The sequence below is a fragment of the Erinaceus europaeus genome, chromosome 22, assembly GCF_950295315.1.
Source record: "Erinaceus europaeus chromosome 22, mEriEur2.1, whole genome shotgun sequence".
NCBI lineage: Eukaryota > Metazoa > Chordata > Mammalia > Eulipotyphla > Erinaceidae > Erinaceus > Erinaceus europaeus.
The window spans coordinates 443,731-457,281 of NC_080183.1; the positions used below are offsets into that span (position 1 = coordinate 443,731).

The following is a 13,551-nucleotide window of genomic DNA, read 5'->3' on the forward strand; positions in this document are numbered from 1 at the left end:
AAGGAAGGAAGGAAGGAAGGAAGGGGGAAGGAAGGAAGGAAGGAAGGAAGGAAGGAAGGAAGGAAGGAAGGGGAAGGAAGGAAGGAAGGGGAAGGAAGGGGGAAGGAAGGAAGGAAGGAAGGAAGGAATGGGGAAGAGAGAACAAGCTCCCACCTTCTGCAGCTTCAGGAAGAACGCTGGTCCCTGCCCCCGGAGGGGATACAGAACAGGGGGGCTTCCCATGGTGGAGGGAACTGACCCCTCGTTATCTTAAGGTCTTGTTATTGTTAATCATTATGTCATGAATAATAAAAAAAAAGAAGCTGAAAAATGAAGCACTGAGCAGACATGGACTGGAGCTGGTGCACTGCACCAAAGTCAAGGACTCTGGGGTGGGTGGTGTTCAGATCCTGAACATGACGGCAGAGGAGGACCTGGGTGGGACTAGTGTTAGTGGAAAACAGAAATGCAGCACAGGTACCAACTACTGGACTTCACTGTCAGTCATGAACCACTCGCCCCCCAGTAAAGGGAGGGAGAGAGAGAGGGGTGGGGAGAGAAAACATGGAATGGGGTGGGTGGAGCCCCTGCCCTGGAAGCCCGGCCTCCCGCCCACCACTCACTCTTGGGAGTGGGCTATGTCACCGTACATCATGGCCACTCACTCTTGGGAGTGGGCTATGTCACCGTACATCATGGCCACTCACTCTTCAGAGTGGGCTATGTCATCGTACATCATGGCCACTCACTCTTGGGAGTGGGCTATGTCATCGTACATCATGGCCACTCACTCTTGGGAGTGGGCTATGTCATCGTACATCATGGCCACTCACTCTTGGGAGTGGGCTATGTCATCGTACATCATGGCCACTCACTCTTGGGAGTGGGCTATGTCATCGTACATCATGGCCACTTACTCTTGGGAGTGGGCTATGTCATCGTACATCATGGCCACTCACTCTTGGGAGTGGGCTATGTCATCGTACATCATGGCCACTCACTCTTGGGAGTGGGCTATGTCACCGTACATCATGGCCACTCACTCTTCAGAGTGGGCTATGTCATCGTACATCATGGCCACTCACTCTTGGGAGTGGGCTATGTCATCGTACATCATGGCCACTCACTCTTGGGAGTGGGCTATGTCATCGTACATCATGGCCACTCACTCTTGGGAGTGGGCTATGTCATCGTACATCATGGCCACTCACTCTTGGGAGTGGGCTATGTCATCGTACATCATGGCCACTCACTCTTCGGAGTGGGCTATGTCATCGTACATCATGGCCACTCACTCTTCAGAGTGGGCTATGTCATCGTACATCATGGCCACTTACTCTTGGGAGTGGGCTATGTCATCGTACATCATGGCCACTTACTCTTGGGAGTGGGCAATGTCATCGTACATCATGGCCACTCACTCTTGGGAGTGGGCTATGTCATCGTACATCATGGCCACTTACTCTTGGGAGTGGGCAATGTCATCGTACATCATGGCCACTCACTCTTGGGAGTGGGCTATGTCATCGTACATCATGGCCACTCACTCTTGGGAGTGGGCTATGTCATCGTACATCACGGCCACTTACTCTTCAGAGTGGGCTATGTCATCGTACATCATGACCACAATCTGCTCGTCAGGGATGCCGTTCCGGTGCACGATCTGGTAGGCGTGGCAAGCGTCAGCCTGGGGGGGGGGGGTGGATTCTGTCAGGTGCTGGACTTTGCTGGAAGGAGGCTTCCTCTCACTGAACACCGTGAGCCTTCCCGTGAAGGCGGCTGTGAACTGCCACGTGCTGCTCGGGCAGCTGGGTTGCTCTAGACACATTCGTATTTGCCAACTTATCCAAAGTAAATTCATGCTGCCTGGGGGGGTTGAGCAGCGACAGAGCACAGGACTGTAGTCGTGAGGTTCTGAGTTTGATCCCCAGCACTGCATGTGCCAGAGTGAGGCTCTGATCCCATCTCTCTCTCTCCCTCCCTCTCTCTCTCTCTCCCTCTATCTCTCTCTCTCTCTCTTTCTCTCTCTCTCTCACACACACACACACACACACACACACACAATAAATAAATACACTGGGCCAAGGAGATAGGATAGGGGGTGTGCAAATGACTTTAAATCTGAGCCTCTGAGGTTCCAGGTTCAATCCCGGGTGCCACCATAAGCCAGGCCCAAGCAGAGCTCTGCTAAAACTAACAAATCTTCCCGAATCCCTCCCATACTCCGTCATCCAAGCTCTTACTAGTCTGGCCTGGTAGTGTGAACCTAGATTAGACGTACACACAACCGCCGCCACATCACAGGCACAGAGTCTTTGAAATGACTTCTTTTCTACACCACAGAAAAGTCTTCTGAAACTGCTGACCCAACTGTTTGACGGAGCGACTCAGGATTACGACCCAGAGATTAAAAAGCTCAATTCAGTATCCCAGAGCCGCTTCTCATACAGCTGGCTGCCTTGTTCACTGTTCTGAGGATTCCATGAGAGCTCGGCTCAGGACTTGCAATGGGAAGCGTGTTGTTTACAGAATAAAGCCGCAGTGACAGCATCAGCGGCCGAGAAAAACGGGAGACGATTTGTGTCCGTTAGGCAAAAATCGCTTGAAGACAGAAAGGAAGATAACTGACTTTTGCCATGTATATATATTGGTATTTTAACCAAACCCTGCTCAGCTCTGGCTTCTGGTGCTTCCAGGACTGAACCTGAGACCTCAGAGACCCAGGCGTGAGTCTTTTGCAGAACCACTATGCTGTCTTCCCAATGTTTTTCTGTTTACAAGTCTCTCTTCTATACCTCACGAGACCAGAGCACCTGCAAGAGGCAAGACAGAGATGGCGCGTGAAGCCTCAGGAATTCCAGGCCCCCAGCCACTCACGAAGATCACTGCTCATGTAGTACTTAGAGTCAAGACATCACGAAGCACACGGGAAATGGATGCTCAGCCGCTTGCTCTCCGAGGAACAGAGTTCAGTAACTGGAACCACTTCATATTCTAACCAGCTCTTAGCACCACAATAAAAAGCCCAAACACTGAGATCGCTTTCTCTCCTCTCCTCTCCTCTCCTCTCCTCTCCTCTCCTCTCCTCTCCTCTCCTCTCCTCTCCTCTCCTCTCCTCTCCTCTCCTCTTCCGGATCAACTAGGAATACCAAAGGAGACCACCCGGACCGAAACAAGACAGGAGTAGAATGACCACAGGAACCCAGTAAATCACCGGTGAGTACAAACACGCGTGGCTGGTGACAGAGAGGAGAGAGGAGCCTAAGGAGAGATTAAGTGACTGCTAACACTTCAGCAGTTTATCAGTGGAGACACCACCTCCAGTCTGCTCCACAACAAGGGGACAGCTGAAGGGAGGAGAGGACTCCCCAGAGACTCACAAAGAGCAACTCTGAGTCTCCATTGCTACTGCCCTCAGAATCTGGAGCAGCAACAGGGAGGGACACCAGGGGACAGAGATCTAACCAGGAAACTCAGGAGAAGACTATACCTCGGTGGCATAGCTGAGGGGCTGTGAAAGTCTCTGCATAACCACTGGACTATCTCTGCCACACCCTGCTTTATCTCTTGGTCAGGAGTCAGTGATTAAGCTAAGAAGCCTATTGATAGTTTAAAAGCCCTCAGGCTCCCATAGCCTACAGGGAAGAAAAAAAAAAGAGGCTTTTACACCACTGAGCTCCAACTCAGGGATTGAAATAACTGTTAACTTCCACCACAGTAAACCCTTTAATTAAATTACTTAGACACAAGTCAATCCAGGCAATAGTGATCAATAATTTGAAAAGTACTGATAAAGGGAACTCATAACATCATATATAAAATGGTTAAAACAACAAGAAAAAATATTGGAGAATCGAACCAGGACAAGAGTCCAGCTAAAAGTCCTCCAGAGGGTGAAGCACAAAATAACGAGTTCAACATCCAAACATTAGCTAAGGAAATAATAACAGGAGTGAGTAAAGAATTTGAAAAAATTGTAATGCAGGAACAACAAATGAGACTATGGAAGAAAATACTAATTATCTCATGGTTATTAGAGAGCTGAAAGCTGAAATCGCTGAGCTAAGAATGCAACTAGCTGAACAAGCTAAAACAGTATCAGAGCAGGGCAACAAAATAGATGAACTCCAGAAAACAGTAGAGGGCAGAGAGACTAGAATCTATGAGGTTGAAGACAGAATTAGCAAGATTGAGGATGAATTAGAGACAACTAAAAAAGAAGTAAGAGATCTCAAAAAGAGATTAAGAGATGCTGAAAACAACAACAGAGTCTTTTTGGATGATTTCAAAGAAACAATATACGCATTATTGGCATACCAGAGGAAGAAAGAGAAGGAGAGGAAGAAAGAATTTTCCAGGCCATAGTAGCTGAAAACTTCTCTAGCCTAGACAACATCAAAGACATAAAAATTCAAGAAGCCCAGAGGGTCCCAAACAGAATTAACCCAGACCTAAAGACACCAAGATATATCATACTTAGAATGGAAAGGAACAAGGATAAAGAAAGGATCCTGAAGGCTGCAAGAGAAAAACAGAGTCACCTACAAAGGAAAACCCATAAGATTAGCAGCAGACTTCTCCATACAAACACTACAGGCCAGAAGAGAATGGCAAGATATCTATCGAGTGCTCAATGAGAAAGGCTTTCAGCCAAGAATACTATATCCTGCTAGACTGTCATTCAGACTAGATGGAGGCATCAAAACCTTCTCAGACAAGCAACAGCTGAAGGAATCAACCATCACCAAGCCTGCCCTGAAAGAACTTCTGAAAGGTCTCCTATAAACAACCAGACCACCACAAATAGGACATATATCAAAACACTCTAAAACTCTACAAGAATGGCGTTAAAATATCTTCAATCTTTGATATCAATAAATGTCAATGGCCTGAATTCACCTATTAAAAGACACAGAGTAGGAAGATGGATCAGAAAACACAACCCAACAATATGCTGTCTACAGGAAACCCACCTAACTCAACAAGACAAACACAGACTTAAAGTGAAAGGATGGAAAACTATCATACAAGCCAATGGCCCACAAAAAAGGGCAGGAGCAGCTATTCTCATATCTGACATGACAGACTTTAAAATAGATAAGATTAAAAAAGATAGGAATGGACACTACTTAATGCTCAGAGGATCAGTCAATCAAGAGGACTTAACAATTATTAACATCTATGCACCCAATGAGAAGACATCTAAATACATCAAACTTCTACTGAAAGAGCTACAGCAATATATTAACAGTAACACAATCATAGTAGGGGACTTCAACACCCCACTCTCTCAACTTGGCAGATCATCCAGGCAGAAAATCAATAAAGACATAAGGGAGCTAAATGAAGAGAGAGATAAACTAGAACTATTGGACATTTTCAGAGTCATTCATCCCAAGAAACTGGAATACACATTTTACTCAAATCCACATGGATCATTCTCAAGGATAGACCATATGTTAGGCCACAAAGACAGCATCAGCCTATTCAAGAGCATTGAAATCATCCCAAGCATCTTCTCAGACCACAGTGGAATTAAACTAACACTTAACAATCAACAAAAGATTAGTAACAGTGCCAAAATGTGGAAGCTCAACAGTACACTTCTTAACAACTTCTGGGTCAAAGAGGAAATCAAGAAAGAAATCAAAATGTTTCGAGAGTTCAATGAAAATGAAGACACAGGCTATCAAAATATTTGGGACACAGCTAAAGCAGTCCTAAGAGGGAAGTTCATAGCTATACAAGCACACATTAGGAAACAAGAAAAGGCACAAATAAAGAGCCTGATTGCACATCTTAAAGACCTAAAAGAACAATAAAGAGAAGGACAGAAATCACTAAAGTTAGGGCAGAAATAAATAACATTGAGAATAGGAAAACCATACAAAAGATCAACGAAAGTAAATGTTGGTTCTTCGAAAAAGTAAACAAAATCAACAAACCTTTAGCCAGACTCACAAAACAAAAAAGGGAGAAGACCCAAATAAATCGGATAGTAAATGAAAGAGGAGATATCACAACAAACACCACAGAAATTCAACATATCATGCGAGGCTTCTATGAACAACTATATGCCACCAAGTTAGAGAACCTGGAAGAAATGGACGATTTCCTTGGGTGGGGAGAATACAGGTCCATGAAGGATGATAAATGACATAGTGGGGGTTGTATTGTTAAATGGGAAACTGGGGAATGTTACGCATGTACAAACTATTGTATTTACTGTTGAATGTAAAACATTAATTCCCCAATATGAAATAAATTAAAAAAAAAAAAAGACTTAAGCCTTCTGCATCCCACAATGACCCTGGGTCCATACTCCCAGAGGGATAAAGAATAGGAAAGCTGTCGGGGTAGGGGATGAGATACAGAGTTCTGGTGATGGGAATTGTGTGGAGTTGTACCCCTCTTATCCTATCGTTTAGTCAATGTTTCCTTTTTATAAATAAAAATAAAAATAAAAAAGCCCAAACATTAACCCAGTGTTCCACCTTTGGACGTCCCATTGCAAAAAACGTCTTCTTGCAAAACAGACTTTCCAGTCCTGGTTGGTGCCGAGTGTAAGCAGCTGAGTGGTTGGCGAGTCTGGAGTCTAAACTCCAGAGATATGGGGTCCTAGGCGGCTTGATAAATGGGAAAACTCTTATCTGTGGGCCTTTCCAGCTGACAGGCGCCGTGATAAGATATTCTGTGTAGCCAGCCTCACTCAGGCCTCACAGCAGCCCTACGTGATAAAGGTCACGGTCGCCCGTCTGTAGACAGCGGCTCAGGGGACCCGGCTGCGTCACACTGGTACCACGTGCAAGTACCAAGCACTCTGCAGCCGAGACCACTCCACACACAGCAAGACCCCAGCGTACAGGCCCCGGGAGAGCAAGGGGGCAGCAAGTCTTAGCCGCGGGTCATTAAAAATTTGAATAGTGGGCGGGGGGCGATGGCATAATGGTTCTGCAAAGAGACTCTCCTGACTGAGGCTCCAAAGTCCCCGGTTCAATCCCCCTTGCACCCCCATCAGGCAGAGCTCAGCAGGGCTCTGGGGTGGAATGCTGAAGAGAGCCGGGTGGTGGCGGACCGGGCGGTGGCACACCAGGCTGAGCACAGGTTGCAGTGCACCAGGACCAGGGTTCAAGTCCCCTGCTCTCCACTTGCAGGGCTGCAGGTGTCTCTCTGTCTCTCTCCCTCTCTGTCTCCCCCACACCGATTTCTGGCCGTCCCCGTCCGATAAAGAGAACACGCAAAATCAATGCGGAATAGTTCATACGCCCTTCACAATGTGAAGATGTGTTTAGTCCTCTTTCTGCGGAGTCTCGAGGACCCTCAAATGCAGCTGTGCCCACATGCCAGTTCCAGCCTGTGGAGGGCTGCCACGGTGCCACCTCAAGGCATTTCTTAAAAAGAGACTGGCTGGGAGTGGGCGGTAGCGCAGCGAGGTAAGCACAAGGACCGGCGTGAGGATCCCGGTTCGAGCCCCCAGCTCCCCACCTGCAGGGCAGTCGCTTCACAGGCGGCGAAGCAGGTCTGCAGGTGTCTGTCTTTCTCTCCCCCCTGTCTTCCCCTCCTCTCTCCATTTCTCTCTGTCCTATCCAACAGTGACGACAACAATAACAACAACAAAAACAAGGACAATAAAAGGGGAAAATGGCCTCCAGGAGCAATGGATTCATAGTGCAGACACCAAGCCCCAGCGATAACTCTGGAGGCAAAAACAGACATACATATTTTAAAAAGAGACAGACACCTGCAGACCTGCTTTGCCGCTTGTGAAGCGACCCCCCTGCAGGTGGGGAGCCGGGGGCTCGACCTGGGATCCTTGTGTGGGTGCTTGAGCTTAGTACTCTGTGCACTTAACCCAGGGTGCACCGCCCGGCCCCCTAGTCAGATGCTTCTTGAAGGGTTCAGTGAGTCCAACCCGGGCCTCCTGAGCCCGCCGTGCCCTTCTTGCACTCTGACCCAGGCTGTGAGCAAGACCCGCTCGCCTCTAACTCAGCGAAATTACAGGAAGCCTCTGCTAGAGTCAAGTCCTTATGGGAAGTGCAAGAAAAGGCAGAGCCAAGCCAGGAATGATACCGCCCTGCATACTGAAGGTCACCAGATCCGAGATCTGTCCCTTAGAAACAAAAGCCTACGGAAACATCATCTGAGAACTGAGCAAGACCAGGGAATGGGAGCCGGGGACGTGAGGGCCCTGGCATGACTCAGCGTGCTCCCGGCCGTGCTGAGCCGGCTCTGCCAGGTTCCCCGTGACTTGCTGGCAAGGGCCCTCTCTGAGGATTCCGGGTCAGCAGGCAGCTAAACAAGACACCAGCTCGGGGGCCAGGTGGAGGCGCACCTGGCGAGCGCACGTATTACAAGGCACAAGGACCCGGGTTCGAGCCCCAGGTCCCCACCTGCAGGGGGAGAGCTTTGCGAGTGGTGAAGTAGGGCTGCAGGTGTCTGCCTCTCACCCTCTCCACCACCCTCTTGATTTCTAGTTGTCTCTATCCAATAAATAAAGATAATGATAATAAAACACAGACACGAGCTCGGAGTAGAGGCTGGAGTGATGGCGCGTTCTGGCCCTGGTTTCAGTCACGGCCAAGGTGGTCACTGTCCTGGCAGGTCACAGCAGTGCGAGGGCACTGCGGTCTCCTCACCGAACCCAGGCCCACTGGGGCCTCAGGCGTGAAAGTCTCTGCACGGCCGCCACGCTGTCTCCCCTGCTTGGCCCTTATCAGAGCCCTGCTCTGCTCTGGCTTAGGGTGGTGCTGGGCACTGAGTCTGCACGGCCGACACGCTGTCTCCCACACCCGTCTAACCCGCAGCTGCAAATCTGCTTCTCAAAACAGCTGCACCACTGGCAGCCCACCAAGAGGCCCCCAGATGAGGCTTCTCCGCTCACGCTCACTGCTGCCAGGCTGCTCTGGCGGAAAAGCCAGGGAGGACGGGGAGGCGTTGTGGGAGCAGCAGGCAGAGGCCTGGGGGCCCCAACCAGCCGTGTGGCCTCAGCGACCCAGCTCCCGCCAAGCCTCGCTCAAATCCTGGCCGTGAGGACATTCACACGGCGGGTCTCGGCTGGGGACAGCTGGCCAAGTCTGGGCGCGGCTCTGGTTCTCACAGGTGGGTGACGCTGCTGGCATCTGGTGGGCAGAGCCCAGGGTGCTGCAGACCCTCCTACGATGGGCAGCAGAGTCCCTCTGACTAAGCCCCTGTAGGCCTGGGTCCGCAGTGAGAAGTTCCACACCGGCTGTGGTGACCCTCGGGCCAAGTCAGGAAGCTGCCAAGCTCTTCCAAAGCGGCCGCAGCACCCACAACCCCTGCCACGTCCCGCAGCACACAGCCCACCTGCCCACCGGGAGCACGGGGTGGGGGGGCTCTGCACAGCCCTCAGCACTTACACACAGGTAGAGCACCGGCCTTGCCCAGTGAAGGAGGCCCGGGGTGCGGCCCCAGCCCATCGGAAAGAGACAGAACCAGGCGAGCTGCACAGACAGCGGGGTGGTCCCTGGGGGTCTCTGTGACTCTCCCGAGAGCAGAGAAGTTTAAGGAGGAGCCTGCAAGGCCACTCGGCAGCGTCACACAGGTTCATTCTCTGAAGTTGTATAAAAGAACAGTCTGGGGGCCAGGTGGTGGCACACCTGCTAAGTGCTCACGTTCCAGTGCTCAGGGACCCAGGTTCAAGCCCCCAGCCCCACCCGCAGAGGGAAGGTTTCACGAGCGGTGAAGCAGGGCTGCAGGTGTCTGTCTGTCTCTCCCTCGTTGTCTCCTCCTTCCCTGTCAACTTTTCTGCTTCTATCCAATAATAAATAAAACAGGGCAGGGTAGATAGTATAATGGTTATGCAAGGAAAGTTTCATGCCTGAGGCTCTGAAGTCCCAAGTTTGATCCCCTGGACCACCATAAGCCAAAGCTCATCAGTGCTTTAGTAAAAACAAACAAACAAACAAACAAATAATTTTTAAAAATGGGCAGGAGTAGATTGCATAATGGTTATGCAAACAGACTGTCAAGCCTGAGGCTCCAAAGTCCCAGGTTCAATCCCCTGCACCACCATAAACCAGAGCTGATCAATGCTCTGGTAAATAAAGTATTTTTAATGAAAATTTTCTTTTGTAATTATTTATTTTAATTTATTTATTTTCCCTTTTGTTGCCCTTGTTTTTTTATTGTTGTTATAGTTATTATTGTTGCTGTTATTGCTGTCATTATTGTTGGATAGGACAGAGAGAAATGGAGAGAGGAGGGGAAGACAGAGAGGGGGAGAGAAAGACAGACACCTGCAGACCTGCTTCACCGCCTGTGAAGCGACTCCCCTGCAGGTGGGGAGCCGGGGGCTCGAACCGGGATCCTTATGCTGGTCTTTGTGCTTTGCACCACCTGCACTTAACCCACTGTGCTACCACCTGACTCCCATAAAACAAAATATTTTTAAAAAGAAGAAGAATCTGGGGTGAGAGAGACAGCATAATGGTTCTTCAAAGAGACTCTCATGCCCGAGGCTCCCAAGTTCCAGGTTCAATCCCCCACAGAGCTAAACAGGGCTCTGGTAAAAATAATAATAACAAAATTAAAATTTTAAAAGAGCCTGTTCATTGAACAAGGCCCAGGATCGTTCAGAAAAGACCTGTCGTCTTCCTACCTGGTGCCGGTAGTTATACCAGCCGTTCGAACCCGCGACGATCACCACCCAGTGTTTGCCATGGTCCTCGGGGTCATCTGCGGGAACTGCACCACTGCCCAAGGCCATGCCGAGTGCCACAGCCAGCAGCCACATCATCCTTCTCCTCTGCAGTTCGGCTGTGGAAATCTGGGGAGGAAAAGGCAGAGTCGGGCCTGCAGGGCAGGGACGGACGGACGGACGCCGCTGGGCCCTGACCACATCCCAGTACAGGTCAGAGAGCGGCACCTACTGGGGACAGACGATGGCCGAGCAGAGCTCCTGGTCTGCCCGGCCGTGCTGCTCCCAGGTGGGGGCCGGGCGCTGCCTCTGCCCTCACCCTTCACTGCAGGGTGAAGCTGAGAGAATAAGATCGCAGAAGATAGACCCCCGGCTCCCCACCTGCAGGGGAGTCGCTTCCCAGGCGGTGAAGCAGGTCTGCAGGTGTCTGTCTCTTTCTCCCCCTCTCTGTCTTCCCCTCCTCTCTCCATTTCTCTCTGTCCTGTCCAACAACAATGACATCAATAACAGCAATAATAACTACAACAATAAAAAGACAACAAGGGCAACAAAAGGGAATAAATAAATAAATAAATAAATGAAAAAAAAACTTTCTTTTAAAAAAGGGCCGGGGAACTAGCACAGTGAGTGTGCAGAACTGAAAAGCTTTCTGCAGCTGCAGCACCAAAGGTCCCAGGTTCAACCCCAACCGCAAGCCAGAGCTGAGCAGGCTCTGGGGAAAAGCCCCACCTGGCGCTCTTCATTCCCGCCTCGCAGGCCCCCGCCGCCCGGGCTCACAGACCCCTCTCTGCGGTGCCTGCCTCCCCAAGCCGGGCCAGAAACCGGCCCGCGCCCATAAGTCCCTGGCGGCCGGGCTGCTGCCAGCTGGCTGGTGACAAAGCCTGCAGGGAGCTGGTGGCCTGGTGCCCGGCGGAGGCCGCGTCTGGGAGGCTCAGCGCCCCTGGGGCCTCTGTCTCTGTCAGGGTGAGACGCAGCTCCCCTGGGGTCTCTGTCTCTGTCAGGCTGAGACGCAGCTCCCCTGGGGTCTCTGTCTCTGTCAGGGTGAGACGCAGCTCCCCTGGGGTCTCTGTCTGTCTGTCTGTCTGTCTGTTTCTGTCTCTGTCTCGGCCAGGTCAGCCTGACTTCAACTTCGTGGGCGAAACTGGAAGCTGCATCTGGCCGCCCGGCCTCCCCAGGGAGGGTCCCCTCTGCCCTCTGCCGCCTCCACTGGGTGTCTGCGGATGACGCTACAGCTGCACAAGGGCACCAGGCTTCCGGGTCCCTCACGGACAGACAGACACGGGCCCCTCACGGACAGACACGGGCACTGACACAGACATGGGCACAGACATGGGCACAGACAGACATGGGCACAGACATACATGGGCACAGACACGGACAGACACCGACATGGGCCCCTCACGGACAGACACGGGCACAGACACAGACACGGGCCCCTCACGGATAGACATGGGCACAGACACAGACACGGGCACAGACAGACACGGGCACAGACACAGACACGGACACGGACAGACACGGACACAGACAGACACGAGCACAGACAGACACGGGCACAGACAGACACGGGCACAGACACAGACACGGACACGGACAGACACGGACACAGACAGACACGAGCACAGACAGACACGGGCACAGACACAGACACGGGCACAGACGGACACGGACACAGACACGGACATGGGCACAGACAGACACAGACACAGACACGGCACAGACACGGACACGGACAGACACGGACACAGACGCCGGCACAGACAGACACCGACACGGAGCTGCCAACAAGGCCCCGCCTTTCCTCGGCGCTGCCCACTGAGCTGACAGGCGCGACACAGGCAGGGCCCCCGCCACCCGCCGCCCGCCACCCGCCCGCGGGCGACTCTCACTTGCAGCGCCACACGGCTGCGGGGATCCGGCTGCGGGGATCCGGCGCCTCCTGGTGCGGTGGACCGTCCCTGCCCGCAAGCTGCCCAGAACAAACTGGGGGTGACCGGTGCGTGACATTAGCGCGGTGCGTGTTTGGTGCGGTGCGTGTCGGGCGCGGTGCGTGTCACCCGTGCGGTGCGTGTCGGGCGCGGTGCGTGTTTGGTGCGGTGCGTGTCGGGCGCGGTGCGTGTCACCCGTGCGGTGCGTGTCGGGCGCGGTGCGTGTTTGGTGCGGTGCGTGTCGGGCGCGGTGCGTGACACCCGTGCGGTGCGTGTCCGGCGCCCGGCACCGGTGCGGTGAGCCCCACCGCCCAGACCCCGCGGTGTCGCGGCTGAACCCGGCGTGCGGCCCGGCTGAGTCCTCGTCGCCCGCCCCTGGAGGAGGACGCGGGGCGGCGGGAAGAGCAGGAGCCGCGGGCGCCCCAGATCCGCGACCCCCAGCGCCGGGCCCGGGGCTCCCGCAGGCCGGGAGGCGGCCGACTCCGCGGGTCCCGGGCACGTCAGGCCCTGCGCGCCCCGCGGACCCCGCACCCCGGGCGCCGCACGCAGCCCGCCGCGCGCCTACCTGCAGCCCCGCCGCCGACCGTGGGAACCCGCCCCGCGCAGCCCACTCGCGCCGCGCCCGCCGCCGCCTGCAGTGATTGCGGCGCGCGCCCTCAGCCTCGCTTTGAGGCCCCTGTGCGCCGCGGCGATTGGCGGGGACGGGGGCGGGGCTGCCGCGACGTCCAATGGGAAGCGGGGACGAGGCCGCCCGCCCGCCCGCCCGCCCGCCCGCGAGGACTACAAGTCCCAGCATGCACCACGGCCTGGGGCTTGCGGAGGAGGCCGGGCGGCGGCCGGGGGCTGGTTGGGGCCGGGGTGCGTGCTGGGGGCGCCAGAGAGGCCGGGCGGGCGCGGGGCACCCGCGCTCACTGGTTTCCAGGCTCCTCGTACTGGAACAGCTGGGGAAGCTTCAAAAATGCTGATTTTCAGGGGGGCGGGTTCAGC

The 13,551-nt window shown here is 53.2% G+C and overlaps 1 protein-coding gene across 1 annotated transcript; it reads right to left on the reverse strand.

The window, feature by feature from the left end:
- Positions 1 to 1,523: 1,523 nt before the first annotated feature.
- LGMN (legumain) lies at positions 1,524 to 13,360 on the reverse strand. The gene is made up of 3 exons (XM_060181371.1): positions 13,130 to 13,360; positions 10,598 to 10,765; positions 1,524 to 1,666 (listed from the first exon to the last, which is right to left on the reverse strand). The coding sequence occupies exons 1-3, from the start codon at positions 13,358 to 13,360 to the stop codon at positions 1,565 to 1,567; spliced, it is 501 nt and encodes a 166-aa protein (XP_060037354.1). The 3' UTR covers positions 1,524 to 1,564.
- Between the last annotated feature and the right edge of the window lie 191 nt (positions 13,361 to 13,551).